Genomic DNA, 22,502 nt, shown 5'->3' on the forward strand with positions numbered 1-22,502 from the left:
CACCAGAATGACCAAACAAGACGCTTTCTGGGCACCCATAGAACACATTTTGAATTAAATGTAAATGGAACTTTCTATTTGTAATATGTTCTACTGTCTTTCTTGGGTAATTCTGCATCCTGATTTTATATAAGAAAATGCAAAGACTCGGAAATGGTAAGTGGCATGGGCCACTCCGAGGATGTGAGAGACCCAGGGCAATTGCCTTTCTTGACACCACCAGAGAAACTTACTGTCTAGACCTAAAGAGCAAGAGCTGCCCGCCTTGGAAACCAGCTGCGGGTCACTTTGTTGCTAATGCTAAACAAGTATCTCTTAATATCACCTTTGATTACTTTTCCAGGTGAAACAGGAGAAAAGGTTGAAACAGACGTGGAGAATGAGAAAGTAAGTGAAGGGGCTGAAACAAAAGAAGAAGAAACGGGAGAAGCTATGGGTCTTTCAGCAGCCCCGTATATAGGTATGGTGATGGAAGGGTGAACGGACACAGCGTATTATAACAGAGAAGACAGAAAGCGGCAGTGAAGTTTGTGGTTACAGATCTTATCTTTCAACATCTACATGTTTTATACAAGGAGTGTGGTTATCATGTTCTTGATTACATTGTTCCATAAAACTGCTAAGCTGTGAACAGTTTTTCTAGCTACTTACAATTCAAAACTACAAAAAAAAAAAAAAAGAAGAAGAAAACTACAATAGCTAGAGCCAATACCAACTAGGGTATATGTTCGTTTAAGAGTGTGAGGGTGTTTTCTCCACTGTGGCAATGGGTCCATTCAGTGTAGAAAATGAGACCCCAAAAGAAAGTATAAACCTTTAAGTATAGGTGGCCGGAGAAAGGAGTTAGCAGATTTTAGGGAGCTCATGATAATAAAGTCATACAGTTGGAATTAGGATGGAGTAAGAATGATCAACAATAACCGGGCAAACTATACGTAGTATTTCTTTCCTATCACAGAATTTAGAGCTGGTGGGAACCTGGGAAAGTATGTCATCTAATTACCTTCTCACCTTAAGTCTATCTACTACCATACATGCTTATTGATCGTGGTGTATTAAATATGGTAACAAAATTCTTCGTAAAGGAATGCAGACTCTGGTGCTGTTATAAGATTAGGCATTTTCACAGTGAAAGGTTATACATGTTTTCTGTGCCATTTTGAATTGTCTAGTGATTTTATACTTAGGTGAGGTGTTTCAATTGGTGTTATCCTTTTGACTGACATTAAAGGTATTTTAAATTAACTGACTTTTAAATATATTTCAGAGGCAACAAACAGCAAGAATTAAAACCTAGATTTGTTGCCTGTGTGGAGTCTATTCCTTGGGCCCTATTTTTTTTTTTAAGATTACTGATTTAATATTAGGCTTTAGATGTGGAAAAGAGCTGAAAAATCAGGATTTAAAAACCATTTATACTATCTCCTTTGTGTTAAAATGACACACCACAGAAAGTCCCTTTTCAAGTATCCCTCCAAAGTTGCCAAGGGATCTTGGTAAACGATGATATGTGAATAATAATAATGATAGCAATCTTGCCCACCAAGGAGTGCCTTGTGTTTATGAATATCAGGATAGAGTTATATTCTGGAAACATTTTATATCTTTATCTTATTTGTACATATGTAGTTTAAAGATAACTGCTCAGATGAATTAACTAGACTATTTTTACTTTAGCTTCTATATTAAACTGACTCTTAAGATGATGTAATTAATTTTAAGAATATAGGATAGAGGGAAGAATTATCATCCTTACTCTGATTTTAATGTTAGTGTATGTTTCTGACTTTAAAGAGTTGAGGTAGCCAACAAGAGGAGTTACTTGAGTAGGTGACTTCATCCTTCCTGCAAAGTAAAGAAGCTGGGTTGTGATTTGATTGAGAACAAGGATTGTTTTATGTGTCTTTGAATTCATGCATTTAGCTCTTTTAATGGGACATGATAGGTGCTTGATAAGTATTTGTCGAATCAATAAATGAATAATAAATACCAAGTGTTCCCATTTACACTTAATTCATTAAAAAAGAATATAGGGCTTCCCTGGTGGCGCAGTGGTTGAGAGTCCGCCTGCCGATGCAGGGGTCACGGGTTCGTGCCCCGTTCCGGGAAGATCCCACATGCCGCGGAGCGGCTGGGCTCGTGAGCCATGGCCGCTGAGCCTGCGCGTCCGGAGCCTGTGCTCCGCAATGGGGGAGGCCACAACAGTGAGAGGCCCGCGTACCGCAAAAAAAAAAAAAAAAAAAGGGTGATGTATAAGCCAGGCTATGTGGATATGCTAAAACAGAAGTGTATGCTTACACATCCACATTTTAAAACACAAATGACGGGCTTCCCTGGTGGCACAGTTGTTAAGAATCTGCCTTCCCATGCAGGGGACATGGGTTCGAGCCCTGGTCTAGGAAGATCCCACATGCCGCAGAGCAGCTAAGCCCATGCACCACAACTACTGAAGCCCGCGTGCCATAACTGCTGAAGCCCGCACGCCTGGAGCCCATGCTCCGCAACAAGAGAAGCCACTACAATGAGAAGCCTGCACACTGCAACGACGAGTAACCCCTGCTGGCCACAACTAGAGAAAACTCCCACTCAGCAACAAGACCCAACGTAGCCATAAATAAATTAATTAATTAAGAAAAAAACCCACGAATCACTATTTTGTCCTTACATTGTGAAAAAGTACATGTAAAACCACGAATCCATCCTTTCCACTGCTAGAAGTTTTTTCTTTTGCCTAAAACTGGTATATAGACTTAGCATATCAAAGTGCATTCTAAGTCCCCAGACTCTGAGAGGAGTTTATCAATTTTGCTTCCAGATTCAAAATGCGCAAGTTGGATAAGGCTTGAGCTATTTATAATGAATTAATAGAAAAAACTACCATCAGGGCTGGATTTTCCACTGGATTTTCTAATTCCAGTGGCCGTACAACCACTTTGTAACCCAGTTTTGTGATCTATTAAGATGATTGCAGAATTCTCTGTATCTAGCTGGGAAGGAAATGGTGAACGAACGATTCACCAGCTGGTATCCCCATTAGGGCGTGAACGTTGGCGTTTACTGATAGAGGGTGCCAGTTGCAAATCTGGGAAATTCCCAACCCAGACTCCAAAACTCTTGGCCAGATGTGCTCTGTACCATCAATTGATACCAAGCAGGGCCCTGTGGGGCTCCTGGGTACAAAGCCTTTCTGTGTCCCCCATTTCTTTGATTACAGGAAACAGCCTTCATTCAGCCTCCACGACCTTCCCTGAGTTCCAATAGGCAGATTCAAGCAGTTGTTAATTCGGGAAGGAAGGGGATGCCAGACCTGGGAGAAACAAACAGTCAAGAGCAGCCTTGGGGCAAGGCTCTGTTTCCCCATCAACGGATGCACACAACAATATCTTTGAGCTATTTTGCAGATACCGAAACCCCCTCCAGGTGGGAGAAGTTAACGATTAAGGACGGTATGCTGCCCACAAGCATGTAGACCCCAGACCAGTTGGACCTGAAGGTTGATGATGCCGACTCTTACCTCACCACCAACCCATCAGAACAATGTCCATGAGCTGATCACACTGTCTTTGAACAATTACTATAAAACTTCTCACTATCTTCTCCAAGTGAGGACACACAGTATTTTGAGGCAGGAGCCTGCTGTGTCCCCCTTTGCCTGGCAAAGTAATAAAGCTATCCTTTTCTACTTCACCCAAAACTCTGCCTCCAAGATTTGATTCGGCACCGGTGTACAGAGAAGCTGAGCTTTCTGCATCACTCCTGGGGGACCCACAGGATAGGAGTATGTGGCCAACATGTGACCTCATTGCTTTTTCCATTTCAGCTTTGCAGTAAGAGTCCTAGCATAGCTAATAGCCTTTGAGCAGTCAAAACACCCAAGTCATTATTTAAAAAAAAATTTTTTTGGCCATGCGGCATGGCTTGTGGGATCTCAGTTCCCTGACTAGGGATAGAACCCCGGCCCTCAGCAGTGAAAGCACAGAGGCCTAACCACTGGACCACCAGAGAATTCCCCATCATCATTCTTACAAATGCTTTATTCCACACTTGGCCTTGAGTTAAAAATGGCTTTTAAAGGAAAATGTTTCTTTTCCACATTGAAGTAATCAAAGAGTGTTGGGTGGTCATAGTCAAATAATCTGTGCTCTTTTGGTAAATACAATAGCTTCTTATAGCATCTAACATTACAAGCATCTCATTTTTATAAAGCTAATCTGGTGACCCAATTCTGAATTGTTTCACAAAAGTCAGCAATGTGAACATCATAAAGCCATTCATGTAGCCTAGTGCATCTGTTGGGTGAAAGGAGAATGATCCTCTAATAACAAGGCATGGCTGTGTCTGAAAAGTTGAAAGCATTTGCTCACAAGGTATCATTTAATCTAAAACTTTGTCAGCTCCTCTTGTCCCCAGAGCGTATAAAGTTAACGAGTGAGATTCGTTGTAATCTCAAGGTTTTAATTGCAGAATCAGTGTAATCTCAGAGAACTGTTGACAGGTGTGGAATTTCTCTTTTCAGTTCTTGTTACTTTCAGCAAAAGTTAAGGAATTCCGTGTCAGTGTTAACCCATATGGAGTCAAACTGGAGACCTTCAGCTTTACTTCAGAAATACCACTCAGCAAATGCGCTGGGCAATAGTTGAGATACTGCAAGCTAACAACCATATCGTTACTTCTGCACCTAATGAAAGAAGTCTCCAGACGTCAGCCAGGCTTTAACAACTTTTGAAGGTCGAAGAGGGGCCAGTCTGTATTATGTTAATCTAAATTACCCTTTCTGTTTAATAATGTGCAACTGACATGAATAAACATATAACTCTATCCACTACTGGGACAGAGATCTGCAAGCCTCACCAGTTTCCAGAAAAAGAGTTCTGAGAAACCAGTTAGGGACAATAATTTTGGTTTGAAATCTGCCTCATTTTTTTTTTTCCTTGTAAAATATAGGTAGTTCTCAAACTTTTCTTAACAAAATAAAAGTAACTGTAGCAAAACATAATTCATGCTATCATATAAATTTATGAAAAAAGTAATGCATAGTATACTGAATCAATTTATGTGACCCTGATTCCAAACACTTAAAAAAAAATATTCAGTGATAAAGAGAAGAGGCTCTCCACAGCAGCTGTATTGTTGTAGAGGGACTTTGGGCTGGGAGGGAGTTTCAGCCCCAGCACCTCACTAGGAAGACCAGGCCCAAAGGTGAACTCATAGCAGTCCACTGTGAAAACAAATGAAAAGTTTATTTCAGCTAGTGGTTATTTAGTGGATCAGTATGGATTTGCTTCAAGTTTTCTGGATATCAGAGCTTTGTTAAAAAGTGTTGTTGTTGTTGTTTTTTTTTGGTAAAAACACTGCTTCTAAGTACTTGTATATGACACAGTGATTATTTAGGTAATAATTGCGAGGAAGAACTCCTTTACTATTAAAATAATACTTTTTTCTTAGTAAAAAATGAATACATGTTCATGGTAGAAACTTCAGAAAATATAAACTTTAAAAAGAGGAAATCTAACATTACACATAATACAATCAGGGATTATTATTTTTTTAGTGTTGCAATAGCAAGTTAGCCAAAGCACAACTATTATTAGAACTTTATGTCTGTTGAACCGCTGAGCATAGCACTTCTGGATTTTCCTCACTGGAATCTATTGGAGATAGCAGGTTACAGAGAATGTTCCAATAATCCTTGCTATATTAGTAAATATTGATTAGTGTTACAGAGAGAGCAACTATGCCCAAGTATATTAGCACTTAGCTGACCACAGTTTATGATAACTAATTTTTTGATATCTTAGGAAAAAACACTGAAACTAAAAATTTTATTTGAAATTATTGTTAAAGCTTTCTAACTGTTGACCAAATGTCAGTGAAAAGATTGTAAGCTCTTTAGAGAGCAGGAAAAGTGCCCTACAGGGCCTAGTACAAATTTTGCGCTCTAAATGCTTGTTGATGATACATGCTCTTTATTCTTATATAATCATGATAATTTCCTCAGAACTGAATATAATTGGCTATAGGGAAAATATGGCCAACATTTTTATAAAATTATTTTGTACTGCTGGTTCAATATTTACAATTTTGATTGAATGTTATTAGAAATAAAGTGTTTGAAAGCTTTTCTCTGTATTTATGTGAATATTTGTTATAGAAACATATTACTTTTGACTCATTGTGTCCTTCAGAAAGAAAAGCGTTTTTTAAATTACCCACTCCCACAAAGGTAAGGAGTATGACAACAGCAGGGGAATATGGATGACTCTTTAGACATTTTATGATCACTTATTTAATGATAACACACTTCAAAGAGATTGCTATTTCTTTATGTTTGAAAGGTTAACGTGCAATGTGTTCCTCTTCACGTTTAACAAAATCATGATTCTCCTTGTGGCAAGAAGACTCAAAATCCCAACCCAGTCGCTAACAAACCAGCTTGGATATCAGCACTTTATTTCCAGCTTTCTCATGGTAGGGTTAGAATTTGAAGTCATGGCCTATCTGTAACTATGCCCCTCAGACCCTGACTGGCCAGAGTAGTATCCGATTTCCTGACTACAGTGACTGGTTTAGGAATGCGTCCCTATCCTGGGCTGGACCAATCAGAGGCTTCTCTGAGACTCTCCTGCCAGAGATATCAGGAAATGATGTCTTTCTGCTGGGTTAGTACCTTGGTGGTCTCTCTCTACCTTGGTGGCCCTGCAGCATCTTCCCCTAAGAGACAGATGGAGCCGGGAGGTTTCTGGAACACACATGCTTAAAGCCAGCTGTACTCTGGATTTCTCTGTTACATGAGCCTATGAACTCCTCTTTTTCTCCACTTATACTAGTTGAGTTGGGTTTCTGTCACATCCAAATAAGAGTCTTAATATTAAAAGTAGAAAGAAGTGTCATAAATGAGCTGAAGAAAATATTAAATATAAGAGCAGAAATTAATGCTGAAGAAAAGAAAGGTAATAGAAAGAATCAAACGAGCCAAAAAATGGTTCTGTAAATAGATTAATAAAATTGATAAACTTCTGGGCAAGACTGATTAAAAAACAATAGAAGCACAAATAAACTATATTAGATGAAATGAAGGCACTTGAATACAGATGCAAGAGATTAAAAAGGTGAAACTTAGATGAAGTGTGCAAGTTCCACGACAATGTAAATGACCCCAAACTGAAGGAAAGACTAGAAAATCTGAATGTTCCTGTTACCATGAAACAAACGGAATCAGTAATTTAAAATTTTTTCCCAAAGAAAATACCAAGCCCCAACAGTTTTATAGGTAAACGCCATCAAACATTCAAGGATAGATATTTATAACCATAAACTCTTTTATAAAAGAAAAAAACCAGTCTCACAGCTGAACATAAATGTAAAGATCTTAAACAAACAAAAAAATACATCATTCTGAATTTGAGTGTATAAAACATACATTATAATATATATGTTGACCAAGTTAAACTTATCTAGGAATGAAAGGTTGGTTCTACATTATAAAAAATTCATTACTATAGTTGTATTTTACCATATTAGCAAATTGAATGAAAAAAATCATATCACGACCTCACAGACAACAGGAAAAATTCAACAAATTTCAGCAACCATTTTAAACTCCAATGTCACCTCCTCACTGACCCTGTTAAACCTGCACTCCCCTATACTCTCCAACTCCCCTTGCTTTGCTTTTCCCTATAGCTCTTAACAATCTAACATAATTTTTTGTGTCTGGTTTTTCTTTCTTACTTTAAAAAATTGTGGTAAAATATAGATAACAAAATTTACCATTTTAACTGTTTTTAAGTGTACAACTCAGTGGCACTAAATACATTCACAATGCTGTGCAACCATCCCAATTATTTCCAAAACTCTTCCATCTCTTCCAACAGAAACCGTAACCCATTAAGCAATAGCTCCCCATAGCTTGCTACTCCCAACCCCTGGTAAGCTCTAATCTATTTTCTGTCCCTATGATATATATTTCCCTAGTATATAATTTACTTGCTTTGTTTGTGTAAATTCACTGGGCAAGAATTTTAGGCTGTTTATTGCGGAAATCACAGCACTCATGACAATATCTGGCTTATTAAGTATTTGTGGAAGGAAGGAAAGAAGGAAGGGAGGAAGGGCTTTTAGCAAAGTAGGTCTAGAAGGAAATTTTCTTGATCTAATAAAAGGGATATATAAAAAACAATAGTGGGACTTCCCTGGTGATACAGTGGTTAAGAATCCTCCTGCCAATGCAGGGAACACGGGTTTGAGCCCTGGTTTGGGAAGATCCCACATGCTGAGGAGCAACTAAGCCCTCGAGCCACAGCTACTGAAGCCCACGCCCCTAGAGCCCGTGCTCTGCAACAAGAGAAGCCACCGCAATGAGAAGCCTGCGCACTGCAACGAAGAGTAGGCCTCGCTCCCCTCAACTAGAGAAAGGCCGCGCGCAGCAACGAAGACCCAACACAGCCAAAAATAAATAAATAAATTTATTAAAAGAAAACCAATAGGAAGCATCATACTCAATGGTGACATGTCAAAGACATTCCTTTAAAAACAAATAACGCAAATATGATTTCTTTTTTCTTTTTCTTTTTTTTTTTTGTGGTACGCGGGCCTCTCACTGTTGTGGCCTCTCCCATTGTGGAGAGCAGGCTCCGGACGCGCAGGCTCAGCGGCCATGGCTCACGGGCCCAGCCACTCCGCGGCATGTGGGATCTTCCTGGACCAGGGCACAAACCCATGTCCCCTGCATCGGCAGGCGGACTCTCAACCACTGCGCCACCAGGGAAGCCCTGATTTCACTTTTGTTTCAGCTCAGAGACTTAAAATATTTCAATGATTCAAACATATGATAACAGAAGAAAGAAGAAATGATAAATGCAAAATTCAGGTTTCCTCTGAGATGGGAGGGAAGGGGACATCCGGATTGGAGCATCATATCTGGTCTTATATAGCAGTAAGAGTGTTCTTTTTCTCAAACTGTGTGGTAGGAACGTGGGTGGTCAACATTCTTTTGTATCTGCTTGGTATTAGATGTTTAAAATTTTTTAAAACCATAATATTGAGTGAAAACAAGTCAGACAAATGTATTCTGTATTTTATGAATATAAAATTTAAAATCAGGCAAAACTAAATGATCTTCACTTCTTATTTGAATGCATAACTTCTAAATGGCAAAACTATAAAGACAAGCAAGAACAATTCATATAAAATTTAGGACCCTAGTTACCTTTGGCAGAAGTGAGGGTAATGGCTTATGCAGGGCTCCCAGAGTATTGGTGATGTTCCTTCCTTGGGCTGGATTTGGTACGTAGGTGTTCATTTTAGTATTGTTTAAACCATGCATAGGGCTTCCCTGGTGGCGCAGTGGTTGAGAGTCTGCCTGCCGATGCAGGGATGGCCGCTGAGCCTGCGCGTCCGGAGCCTGTGCTCTGCAACAGGAGAGGCCACAATAGTGAGAGGCCCGCGTACCGCAAAAACAAAAACCATGCATGTAAATTACATAGCTTCTTTGATAAGTGTGAAGTAGTGGATAATAAACTGGTTTTGATGGGTAACATAAACTCAGGTATTGTCCTAGACAAATTTCATCACCTGCCAACATTTTTCCAAGCACACTTTGTGGGGGGTGTTTGTCACCTGCTGATTTTCCTAAGCCTTTTTTTTTTAAAAATAATTTATTTATGATTTATTTATTTTTGGCTTCATTGGGTCTTCGTTGCTGCGCGCGGACTTTTTCTAGTTCCGGTGAGCCGGGGCTACTCTTCGTTGCGGTACACGGACTTCTCATTGCGGTGGCTTCTCTTGTTGCAGAGCATGGGCACTAGGTGCGCGGGCCTCAGCAGTTGTGGCACGCGGGCTTCAGCAGTTGTGGCTCGCGGGTTCTAGAGTGCAGGCTCATGTGACGCATGGGCTTAGCTGCTCCGCGGCATGTGGGATCTTCCCAGACAGGGCTCGAACCCATGTCCCCTGCATTGGCAGGCGGATTCTTAACCACTGTGCTGCCAGGGAAGCTCTTTCCTGAGTCTTTATATTTTTAGGCAATACCAGTTAACTATGAGCAACATTTTTTAACTGAAAGGGAAAAGACCTTTCATTTAACAGTCTACCACAGACTGCATTACTACAGTCCTTAAAAAAAAGGCTTAAATTTTCTAGGGCATTTGTATGTACAAAGAGTACCCAAATACTCCTCCTCCCCACTGCAGTTTCCCCAATTATTAACGTCTTTAATTAGTGTGGTACCTTTGTTTCAATTGATGAATACCGACACATTATTAACTAAAGCCCCTAGTTTACATGAGGGTTCATTCTTTGAGTTTTACATTCTATGGTTGATAAATGCATGATACGTATCTACCATTACAGTATCATACATAGTAGTTTCACTGCCCTAAACATCTCCTGTGCTTCACCTGTTGATCCCTCCCCTACTTCCTCTGCCACCCTGGCAACCTCTGATCTTTTTACTGTTTCCATAGTTTTGCCTTTCCCAGAATGTCACATAGTTGGAATCATACAGTATGTTATCTTCTTAGATTGACTTCTTTCATTTAGTAACGTGCATCTAAGGTTCCCCATGTCTTTTTTGTGGCTTGATAGCTTAGTTTTCTTTTTTGGCTGTGCCACACAGCTTATAGGATCTCAGTTCCCCAACCAGGGACTGAACCCAGTCCATGGCAGTGAAAGTGCCAAATCCTAACCACTAGCCCGCCAGGGAATTCCCTCATTTCTTTTTATTGCCAAATAACAGAAAGGTTTCTATCATTATCATCATAGCTATGTGCCAGGCATTATTCTAAGTGCTCTATACATATTAACTTATTTAAACCTTACAACTTTATAAGGTAGGTACTAGTAATATCCCCATTTTACAGATGAAACAGAGGAGATATTTTACAGAAGAAACAGAACAGAGAGCTTAAGTAACTAGCCCAAAGCTACAAAGCTAATAAGTGGTGGAATAGAATTTGAAATCAAGCAGTTTGGCTCCAGAGCCTACACCCTGACTACTGTACTGTACTGCTTCATGTAAAAATATCTAAAATAATTTTCAGGCCTAATCTTGTTTATCAACTCATAGTGCTATACTCCCCAACTCTATGTCCTTGAAGAATCCTCATTCTTATCTTTTATGTCAATAAATTTAGGTATGTAAAGAGCAGAAACTTTTCCATCTAGCACATTATTCTATATGATAATTATTAAATACTGATGAATAGTGACAGCTTTTTTGATCCTTTGCTGTATGCTAGACACTGCTAAGTACTTTCCATATACATTATCTTATTTAATCCTTACAACATCCCTTTGAGAAGGTGCAATTATTATCTCTCAGGAGAACTGAGACTTAAAGAGGTTAAATAACTAGCTCAAGATCATACAGCTAATAAGTGGTAGATCTGGGCCTTGAATCCCGTTAGAATTACTCCAAAGTCTGTGCTCTTAAACTCGTTATTGACTGGGCGATTTTTGCAGAAACTAACTCCTATAGCTGGTGATTTGTTATTAAGTGATATTGATATGTCTCTCTGGTCAATAACGTTCGGGTAACAAAAGACATTAATACATTTCTAGTCAGTGTGTTATAACTGCTCTTCCCAAGTGCTTCTAATATTATCTTTTGGTTTACCAAACTTTTCAAATTAGCATGACATTTCTAAATTAACCTCAAACAAATAGGTATATGTAAAATGTTACATGTGTACGTAAGAATGTTACAGCAGCATTGATATGATAATTTTGCAAATATGGAATTGTTTGGATCAATGGTTAAACACCTAAGGTATATTTACACAAAAGATGACTCCGCAACCGCTTTAAAAATGAGGGAGATCAATATGTAGTTACATGGAAGACCTTCAAGACAAGAAGAAAGCAATCTGTAGACAAGCCAAAACCAAACTAGATGATTAAGTATATAATGAATAGAAAACTATCTGCTGGTTACACTCAAAACTCTTAGCAGTGGTCATCTTTGGGGAGGTAAGTGGAATGGCCAGTGAGTGAAGGGGACTTTTACTTTTTTTTAAAAAATTTATTTATATATTTATTTTTCGCTGCGTTGGGTCTTTGTTGCTGCGCGTGGGCTTTCTCTAGTTGCTGCGAGTGGGGGCTGCTCTTTGTTGCGGCGTGCGGGCTTCTTGTTGCAGTGGCTTCTCTTGTTGTGGAGCACGGGCTTTAGGTGCACGGGCTCCAGTAGTCGTGGCTCGCGGGCTCAGTAGTTTTGGCTTGGGCTCTAGAGCGCAGGCTTAGTAGTTGTGACGCACAGGCTTAGTTGCTCATCAGGGCTCGAAACCGTGTCTCCCTGCATTGGAAGGTGGATCCTTAACCACTGTGCCACCAGGGAAGTCCTGGGACTTTTACTTTTTAATCTACATAATTCTGTGTTGGAATTTATTCTACAACAAGGAGGTATTCATGTAGTAGTTTCTGAAAATGTTAAAAGACTTCAAAGAACAAACACAAAATGGTTATACATAGCCTTATTACCACAGTGTAAAAATGTAAAGCCAGAAGTAAGCTTTGAGAAAAAAAGTTGGAATTGAAACTTCATAGTTCCCCCACCTTTATTTAGGTAATAGGATTTAGTGTATACATTAAACTTTTAAAAAATAAATGAACAGAATGACAGAAAGGAAAATCTGCATGCTATTTTATTTCCATTAGAAAAATATTATCTATATAAAATTTGGTCCAGTTTCTTCTCCTTTACCTCTACCATTCAAACTTAAATGCTTTAATTTTACTCAAGTAAAAGCAGAATCATGTATCTGACATGAGAACTAAATAGTTCACACCATTAAATTAATAGTTTAATTGAATTAGGTGTGCTCTTTATTATATCTCAGGAATAGTAACTCATCTTTCCTACATGCTATTTCCCTTTACTTTTATTTTTCTGAGTAACTATGTAATGTGTGTCTCTTTTCCCACATCCAGTAATGAGTGTTACAGAAGTGTAATTTATAACATCAGTAACTAGATTCATTATTAATCTTCAACTCCTGTTCAATTCCCCTTATTATATGGTATTTCCATAATAACTTCAGATATTTCAGTCAACCTTACACTTTCCAACAAATACTGTAAAAATTAAGATGTTAATTTAAAAACATTATTAAAATTCCAGACTAAATAACACTGGGCCCACTTAGAGCGATGCTGTCACGAGAGGTCCTTGGACAGCTACTGCTTCAATCTCAACACGGCCTCCCTGTCAGGAAAATAATGAATAAATTAAGAGAGCGCCATAATACCTACTAAAAACATATGCAATTTTTAACATATGCATTTTTAACATTAAACTTATCAAAGAAGTAAAGGAGGGGGCACATGCACCAAGAATCTACAGTAGGCCAGGTTATCACGCTCAATGTGTTCGTCTATGTTAGCTCATGTGATTCCCACAGCAGCTCTATTATCAGGGGTTCTCTCAATGCAGAGGATTGATACACTGTAGCTTAGAAAGGTTGTTTAACCCATCCCAGGACACAAAACCAAACAGCAGGGCTTCCCTGGTGGCGCAGTGGTTGAGAGTCCGCCTGCCGATACAGGGGACATGGGTTCGTGCCCCGGTCCGGGAAGATCCCACATGCCGTGGAGCGGCTGGGCCCGTAAGCTATGGCCGCTGAGCCTGCGCGTCCGGAGCCTGTGCTCCGCAATGGGAGAGGCCACAACAGCGAGAGGCCCGCGTACCAACCCCCCCACCCCAAAAAAAACAAACAAAACTGAACAGCAGAGGTTCAAACCCATGTCTTATAACTCCAAGTTCGAAGCTCCTTCCATCACATTCTATACCCAAATAAATTTGAAGATACTGATGATTCCAAGTAACAAAAAATTAAAGCAACAAAAATACCACTCATAGAAGATAAATTTCTTTAGTGGAAAATTGCCAGAAGTCCATGAGAGCTGCTTCTTTATAGGTAGAAATACTGTGCTGCTAAGGGGCATAGGAAGAGCTTCTAGTTCGACTAGAATACCAAAGTAGGAATGGTGAGAAATCTATGAGCCACTGGTTTTCAGATGACTTTTTCTAATAGAAGGTCTAGTGTTTTTTTGTTTTTTGTTTTTGTTTTTGTTTTGGCCACGCCGCGTGGCTGGCGGGCTTAGTTCCCCAACCAAGGATCAGACCAAGGATCAAACCCGGGCCCTTGGCAGTGAAAGCACAGAGTCCTAACCCCTGGACCGACCGCTAGAGAATACCCTAGATTTTTTATTATATGATAGAAAAGTAAAATTTTTACTGCAGAACTCACAGACCTGGCTCAGTTTATAGTCTCTAAGCAACAGTAAAACAATACAGCGCTATTTTAGTTTTTCTCACAATTTAAGTACTCTGATTCTGTTGTGTTCATGTCCATGTGTGGCCTTGATTTTTAATTTTCTTAATTTTAAGACAAATGTGTACTTACTTTGGGCAAAGCAGCAACCTGGTAGGCAGCTCTTGCAGGAAAATTACTCTGGAAATCTAAATTTAAAAGAATTTCATTTCAGTTTTCAGATACTATGCTGAAACTCAACACTGCAGGATCAAGAATCTGGTAAGTGCTTCAGCTATGTGTCAGTTCTTAGATATAAGCAACGTGGAAAAAAAGAAGCTCATATTTATATTTGATAAGATATTTTGCCATGATTCCCATGATGTTTAATATTTAAAAAAAATCTTAGTTTTCTGGGGAAAAAAATGAAAATACTCACACTCACATACTCTGACACTTTGATCTTGTTTGACATGAAGGAGGTTGTTTTTAAAGTGATAATTATAAGTAATGATGCCTTTTCCGTGTTATACCTTTGTCTTATCTCACCAGGTGGTAGGGATACTCATTTTCCCCACTAGGACAGCAATGTTAATAACAGATAACACTTACTGAGCGCTTACAACGTGCCAGCATCTGTTCTAACGTGTTTACATGTTGTATTAACACATTTAAAATTCCAACAACCTTATAAGGTTTTATCCCCATTTTGCATATGAGGAAACCAAGGCACAGAAATATTAACTAACCAGCTAATGATTCTGAGAGAGTAGAACAGAGGTGGTGGCTAGACCTTATCACAGCGATAATAAATACAATCTATGTGTTGAAAAATGATTAGGAGGGCTTAGAAAGCCTGAGGAGGGTATAACAAAATGAAGCTTTAGGGAAATGGATTTGTCCAGTTGTAGTATGTTATTCTAGGGAAGGCAATAGAAATATCTTGGATGTTTTCATGGGGGGGACACTGTGTGTTTCTAATCAGGCTATTAATTCTTTTAGGACAGGATCTATGACCATTTCTTTAGCACCTCCCAACATTCCTAATTCATAATGGACACTTATTAAGGTTAATAGTTACATTTCTCTTTAAAATGGAAAATAGTAATAAAGCCAAATTACTTACATTGTTTGTAGATGTCATTGACAGTATTGAAGTCGTTTATGTCAGCCAGCAAAACCGTTGTTTTTACCACTAGGAGATATATACATTGTCATTAGGTTTATTTAGTTATTTGGTCTGATCCAAAACATTACTTAGAAAAACAGTACTGATGAAATAAATTTCATATTTTAAGGCAAGACAAGAAAAATTTAAACATAAAATTTTTTTTCTCTGCCCATTTAGTCCTCCTCTGTCCCCTCTAGTGTGCAGTGTGCATCTGCACGGAGCATTAGCCGGACCCCTCCGACAACAGAAATACCTGCCCAACCATGAAGTTCAGTTCTTCTCCTGCTGGTGCCAGCCATGTGACCCCTTAGAACATAACATTTCTTACTTATGACCTTGTTAATGGCACTAGCTATATTACTTGTGTTCTGCCTATTTTACAAGATTCTTGTTTCTTGCATGATCAAATGTGACTGAGCCTCCAATAAAAATAATAAGTAGATGACTTGAAATTATTCACCTAAAATATAGTTCTACAGGATCAATGATTATAATAGTGTAACTCTAGATATGGGAAGAAGCAACCAGAGAGAATCATTTCCTGGCTTTTGGCTACTATTAACAGAGCTTTAGTCCACTAATAGGACATTGAGTGGCATAGCAATGAAATCCCCACCTGACCTGGGAATGAGCATTTCTAGCACAGCGGGACAAATTGGTCACGAAATGCCTCCCAAACCTTGGCTGAAATTAAGATTGAAAGAGAGGGGATTGTAAAGTAAGAATGTTGCCCACCATCCAGTTCTACAAGAATCAAGTCATTAGCCACTGCGGTCGCTGACCTACAATATACTGAGAAAGGAATTCAGGTAAGAGATCAGGATAAGGCACTTTGTGCTCTGGGAAAACTGGCAGAACCGGCCCTCAGATATTTTCGGGAGAAAATTTTATGCACTCAGTTTTTCACATGTTCCCATACTAAGAGAAGCACTAAAACCATTAATTAAGATATCTGTTCCTCGCGAACAGCAGTAACCTTCTACCAAGATGTGTGCCATTTGGATTGCATGCACCTCTTTGCCAAAATCATATATATTCTGGCCTTTCCCCTTACCTCTTTGGAACAGTCCTCTGATCTTTCTGTAAGTCTGCCAGGTTATAATCCTCAGGTTGGGTCAAATAAAATTTTCCATTTTTTTCTTAGATTGACTAATGATTAACTTTTCATTGATATTATGTATATGGCTCTGGACTGTCTTGATTAAAATGGGACTGAAATTAAACCAACTTCAAATAACAAAGATATGGCATGATATATTACTGGATGCCATGTGTTCTTCAAAAAGACCAAAGAAATATCAAACAGAAATGTGAAATAATATCAAGTTGCTCACCATTTGTGAAGTCACAGCCTGCTGCTTTCAGAATTTCACCCATGTTTGTAAGAGCCTGTGAACCGAGGTAAGAAAGGCCTAAGGCACTGATGCTACATTGAAGCTTTAATTCAATTCAATTAACCATCTTTACTAATATCTCCTTAAATAGCCTATGTTGCAGAAAAATCTCCCTTTTCTAGGAAATTCTACTCTTTGTAGGCCACCTCTATACAAGTGAATTGCTTCTTGGCTTTCTTTAATGGAATGAATCTTTCTGAAATACAGTGAGAAGTTGCCTCCTTTTGTGAGGAAAAAGACTGAAGTCTCTTCCTCAGTGCTAGAATGGTGAAATTCTCAGCCAATGTCCACTAAGCTAAAATAGAATTATTACTGGGGCTCCTAATTCCATATCACTCTGAGGATAAGTATGAGCTAGTAAGCATTAAAACCTGTTTTCTTTAAAGCAATATTTGATTTTAAAAAGGTTCTTTTCCTTTTTCTCAAAAAACAATAGTAGTAAATTGTGTACATGTTTGATATTCTGGGCTTTGGAAAAACATTAGTTTTTCACCCTGTCCTTAATTTATTATTTTTCAATTCATTCTTCCACTTTGATTGGTCACATTATAATAGTTGATGACTTAAAAAAATTAATCTTCTAAATAGGTAATACATAGATATGACAAAAAATTCAAAAGCTATAAAAAAGCATATACAGTGAAAAGATGTCTTCCACCCTTACTCCCCCTCCCCAGTTTCCTTCATCAAAGGTAACCACTGTTTCTAGTTTCTTGTATATCCTTCCAGAGACAGTCAATGCTTGTACCAACATAAGTGTATGTATCCTTAGACACACACACAGAGGGTAGCTTATTGTGCACGCTGTTCTGCATCTTGGTTTTATCATATAATAATTTATCTTGGAGATCTTTCCATATGAATTTAGTTGTACCGATGTAGCATGATTTATTTATCTAGTTCCTCATGGATGGACATTTAGATTGTTTTCTATCTTTGGATATTACAAATGACTCAGTGAATGTATTAAATTATAATTTAATTCCATTTATTGGATTAGAATTATATCCCCCATTCTTATTTAAAAAAAAACGTACTGATATAACCTTTGATATTTCTCTTTCTAACAAAATGTTGACTTTCACTTTTGTGGTGGTGGACTTTTTTTTTTTTTTTTACAGGTCATTGGCCCTGATAAAACAATTTCCTAACCCAGGTGGAAGTGGCAAGATGTTTTCAATAATTCAGGGTTTTTCCCTCCCATTTTACTGAAATATAATTGACATATAACATTTATTAGTTTTAGGTATATAACATGATGATTTGATACATGTATATACTGTGAAATCATTACCCCAATAAGTTTAGTTGATATCCAGTAATTCAGGTTTAAGGTCACCTTGGAAAGTAAAATCTTTTTTTTTTTTTGGTTGTTAAATGAGTCATCACATTTCCAACTTTCTACTGACACAAAACTGTCTTTAGTTAACCAGTAACTTAAAAAGTACTTATCTGATTATCTCTATAATAAACAAACCAGCCAAATGGATTCTTAATACTCCTCAATATTAAAAAGGAGTAGAGAGGGGAACTTCAAATGTGGAAAATGACTCACTTGTTTAGCCTCTTCTGCCACCCCTCCTGGCACAAGCTGTCCACTTGCAGGATTCATGCCTAGCTGTCCTGAAATGTAAATGGTCCTGTCGACTAACACAGCCTGACTGTAATGAACAGAAATCCAGGATATACGTAAAACATAAACATAAAATGTGAAACTCAATGCTAAAAGATTTCTTTGCTAAGACACAAAAAGAACAAAATGTAAAATAAAATAATTGATAATTGGACTTCATTGAAATTAAAACCTTTTGCTTACTGAAAGACATCTTTAAGAAAATGAAAGCCCAAGTCACGGATTGGGAGAAAATATCTGCAAAACACATATTTAACAAAGAACTTGTATTCAGAATATATAAAGAACTCTTACAACTCAATAATATAAAGACAACTCAGTAAAAAATCGGCAAGTGATCTGAACAGACACTTCACTAAAGAAGACATACAAAAGGTGAAGGAGTAATGCAAACCAAAGGCACACTTATGATACCATCACACACAGTAAAGCATCACTGATAGTAACAAGTATTGATGAGGATGTGGAGAAACTGGAACCTTCATACTTTATTGGTGCAAATGCAAAATAGTACACACTGGAAAACAGTTTGGCAGTTTCTTAAAAATTTAAGCAGGGAATTCCCTGGTGGTCCACTGGTTAGGACGCGCTTTCACTGCCGAGGGCCGTGGTTCAGTCCCTGGTGGGGGAACTAAGATCCCGCAAAGTGCGAGGCACGGCCAAAAAAAAAAAAAAAAAACACATACACATAACATACAACCCAGCGACTTCTTTCTTAGACAACTACTCAAAAGAAATATGTCCAAAAACTTCACATGGATATTCAGAACAGCATTATTCATGATAGCAAAAAGGAAAAAAATAAATAAAAAACACCCACGGATAGATCCAACTAAAGACTACTATTATTTGATTCTACTTATATAAAATTCTAGAAAAAACAAACAAAAAAAGCAGCAGAAAGTAGATTAGTGGCTGCCTGGGGTCAGGGGTAGGGGTGGGAATTGAACACAAACGGGTATGACGGATTGTTTTTGCAAGGGGGGGTGGTTTGTGGGGTTGATGTAAATGTCCAAAAACTTGACTGTGGCAGTAAGTGCATGACTCGATACATTTACCCAAACTCATGGAACTCTGCACTTAAAATGGTGAATTTTGTATGTAACTTATACCTCAATAAAGCTGTAAAACAAGCAAAAGAAAGCAATGCCAAGAGCACTTTTAAGAAAATAAGTAATTAGACAAGGTTGATCACTGCTGAAGGGTCAATTAAGGATCCACCTGTGAGGGTACACTTTTCTGGAAAGTGCTTATTTTCGGAACTGATTATTTCTGTAATGAGGATACTAAATATCAGAATTAGGATAAGGTCTCAAGAAAAAGCATAAGCTACACTGAGACCTGAAAGAGAGCCAAACACATCAACTTTAAAGGCAATTTATTTGTTTTTGGATAAAGAAAGCCCCGCCATTGTTTCTCTTAACTGTGATAAAAAAATATACATCAAACATAAAATTTACCATTTTAGGGACTTCCCTGGTGGCGCAGTGGTTAAGAATCCACCTGCCAATGCAAGGGACACAGGTTCGATCCCTGGTCCTGGAAGATCCCACATGCCGCGGAGCAACTAAGCCCGTGCACCACAACTACTGAGCCTGCGCTCTAGAGCCCGTGAGCCACAACGAGTGAAGCCCGCGCGCCTGTGAGCCCGTGCTCCGCAACAAGAGAAGCCCGCGCACCGCAACGAAGAGTAGCCCCTGCTCGCCACAACTAGAGAAAGCCCGCGCAGCAACGAAGACCCAACACAGCCATAAATAAATTTATATTAAAATTTTTTTTTACCGTTTTAACCGTTTTAAGGTACACAGTTCAATGGCATTAAATGTTTAAAAAAATTTTTTTGCTAAAGAAAACAATATCAATTTAAATTTAGAAGTAAAATTTGTTTTACCCCATTTCACGGTTATTTAGAAAACAAGATATTCTCATTTCTAATTTTCTAATTCCCTATAGTTTGTTTTCCAACATGCTCCCAACTTTCTTATCTTTCATTTCATGGCATTTCCCCTGATTTGCAGACCGTTATCTTTCTTCTTTATAATTTTAAATACAAAATTGCTAATTTTATAACACGTAGTGGGTCTCTCAGTGGGCTTCCCGCCTTCCCGGGTTCCGTTTCCGGGTTCAGCATGTTGCATGAGGTTGCCCGGTGAACCCCGAAGGCCTGGCGCAGCTCGGACCCGGACTGGCCCAAGCCCCTAAATTCCGACCCCACGACCTCCGACCCCACAGGCCCCGCGTCCTTCTCAGCTCCCACAGGCCTCCTGTACCTGTAGGGACCAAGGGCCGCTGGCGCTTTCGCGGTGCTGATCACCTTTCTGATCAAAGCCGACATGGCTAATCCTTTTTCCTTGCCGCCCCTCGGAGACAACTACCACGTATGCTGCTTCTACTCGTGTCTCACGGGTCTGAACAGCTGGGGCTAGACTCCCTGCTTTAAAGAGTCGCTGGTTGGCGGGGGGGGGGGGGGGGGGGTTCGCTCGGCATTCTGGGAGTTGTAGTTTCCTTGCGACTCCGGGCCACGTGGAGGACGCAGTCACAGTGGCGCATGCGCTCTCCAGCTCTCTCGCCGCGCACGTCGCGCCGGGGACTGTGGTAGAACATTGTCATTCTGACCTGGGACCACGGAGCGTCTGGCAGGTAGGTCGTGAGGGGCTGGCGTCCTCCAGGGTTCGCAAGTATGGGGGAGGGTGTGTGGTGGTCCCCGGGCTCCCCTCCGATTCTCTCCCTCACACCCAGCTGACCTACTCTTCTTCTCTTGCTGCCTGCGCAGGGGCCCCTCTTCCTGCCTGGCACCTCTTTCTGTTACCCAAGAACTGGGTTCACGTCTTGGTGGATGTCAAGACAAACAAAACTAAACAAAACCAAAAAAACCAACCAAGACAAAGATCAGGAGAAGGAAGGATTTATTACTTGCTGCAAGTAAGCAGAACACCGGGGATCTTTCCCAAAGCAGTATCTCCCCAACAGAAAAATTGGGGAAGTTTTAAGCTAAGGATGCATGCATATTCATGAAGGGGCTCCAGCAGAGGGGAATTCAGCGTTGAATTGTGGCAAAGGTCAACAGAGTCCAAGCTTTAGTTGAAACCTCCAGGGTCATAAGAAAGGTCAACATCATCTTGGGTTAGGTTCTGTTGATCTGGTGATTGAGTGCTCGAGGGGATTCAGATTCTGCAAAACAGCTCAAGAAAGTGCTTCAGGCTAATCTTGCCATGGAAATAGAAATGGGAGTTTACAACTGATTTTTACTGTTGTTACTTCTCTTGCCTGATAACTGTCGTTTGTTCTTTAGGTCCCTTAAGATCACTATTACTGAGACCTGTTTAAAGGCAAACATTGTGGCCAGGCTTAGATCACAAAATGGCTTGGGCCAAAAATGGCTTCTCTTATGTCAAGAAATTCATGCCTGCTTCTCTTTCTCCGGGGACCCCCTACTTCATCTACTTACACTTCAGCCCCTGTGACCGAGCCCACTGTGTCTGTCATTTCTCTGCATTGCACCTCCGGGCAGAGGCCGTCCTGGGAGCTGGCTTGCACATCCTAAAGGAATAAGATGGGTCATTGAGGGGACCACGCTGAGACCTGGGCATTGTTCACCTACCCCCTCCCATGCTCCCTTCTCTGGGAGAGCTCCCCAAGATTTTCAAGGTGTCTCTGCATTCCCTTTCTATCTCAGCAGAAGCCTAGTGACTGGGATCTGATTTCAGGTAGATTATAGGTCTTGGTCCAGCAGATGGCCCCAGAGCTGTTCTCTTGGAAGATATTCGGTCATGCTGTATCAGAAGCGGTGGCACTTGGCTAAATATTTTTTACTGTTAATATACGCATTATAGGCACGTTTCACTCCATTTATGCGTGCACATGTACATTCAACAAATATATCTATTGAGTCCCTGCTTTGTGCAAGGCTAGGTCTTGGAGATGCAGCAGTGAAAAAGACTGGCAAAATCCCTGCCCTATCCTGCTTCTGAAACGGAATATAAGAAAATCCTCGTTGTTCCCTGGTGGCACAGGGGTTAAGAATCCACCTGCCAATGCAGGAGACATGGGTTCGAGCCTTT

General features: G+C 39.6%; 3 protein-coding genes across 10 annotated transcripts in view; 2 read left to right on the plus strand and 1 right to left on the minus strand.

The window, feature by feature from the left end:
* Positions 1–6,121, plus strand: part of ERICH5 (glutamate rich 5) — a 24,093-nt gene extending 17,972 nt beyond the window's left edge. The window contains exons 3-4 of one of the 4 annotated variants that reach the window (XM_033843215.2): positions 344–460; positions 2,373–6,121. In XM_033843215.2, the coding sequence (XP_033699106.2) occupies positions 344–460; positions 2,373–2,428 (173 nt within the window). In that variant the 3' untranslated portion in view covers positions 2,429–6,121. The remainder of the gene's footprint in view (positions 1–343; positions 461–2,372) is intronic. The other 3 variants (XM_073794613.1, XM_073794614.1, XM_073794612.1) reach the window with 3 other exon arrangements.
* RIDA (reactive intermediate imine deaminase A) overlaps positions 1–20,900 on the minus strand; it is a 27,409-nt gene extending 6,509 nt beyond the window's left edge. Inside the window, exons 1-7 of one of the 3 annotated variants that reach the window (XR_012327278.1) lie at positions 20,712–20,900; positions 18,364–18,469; positions 16,749–16,803; positions 15,370–15,438; positions 14,397–14,452; positions 13,133–13,195; positions 9,209–12,286 (exon numbers count right to left, since the gene is read on the minus strand). Coding sequence is in view for 2 of the 3 variants with exons in the window: in XM_073794616.1 (XP_073650717.1) it covers positions 13,133–13,195; positions 14,397–14,452; positions 15,370–15,438; positions 16,749–16,803; positions 18,364–18,469; positions 20,712–20,776 (414 nt within the window). In the remaining variant the exon portion in view is untranslated. Of the gene's footprint in view, positions 1–7,297; positions 12,287–12,530; positions 13,196–14,396; positions 14,453–15,369; positions 15,439–16,748; positions 16,804–18,363; positions 18,470–20,711 lie in introns of those variants that run through there. The other 2 variants (XM_073794616.1, XM_004324706.4) reach the window with 2 other exon arrangements.
* Positions 20,901–20,963: 63 nt separating this feature from the next.
* Positions 20,964–22,502, plus strand: part of POP1 (POP1 homolog, ribonuclease P/MRP subunit) — a 37,385-nt gene continuing 35,846 nt past the window's right edge. For 2 of the 3 annotated variants that reach the window (XM_019925079.3, XM_019925080.3), the window contains exon 1: positions 20,964–21,081. The gene's annotated coding sequence lies outside the window, so the exon portion shown is untranslated. Of the gene's footprint in view, positions 21,082–21,345; positions 21,364–22,502 lie in introns of those variants that run through there. The other variant, XM_073794617.1, reaches the window with a different exon arrangement.

This window comes from Tursiops truncatus, chromosome 17 (genome assembly GCF_011762595.2).
Source record: "Tursiops truncatus isolate mTurTru1 chromosome 17, mTurTru1.mat.Y, whole genome shotgun sequence".
In the NCBI taxonomy this organism is placed as follows: Eukaryota; Metazoa; Chordata; class Mammalia; order Artiodactyla; family Delphinidae; genus Tursiops; species Tursiops truncatus.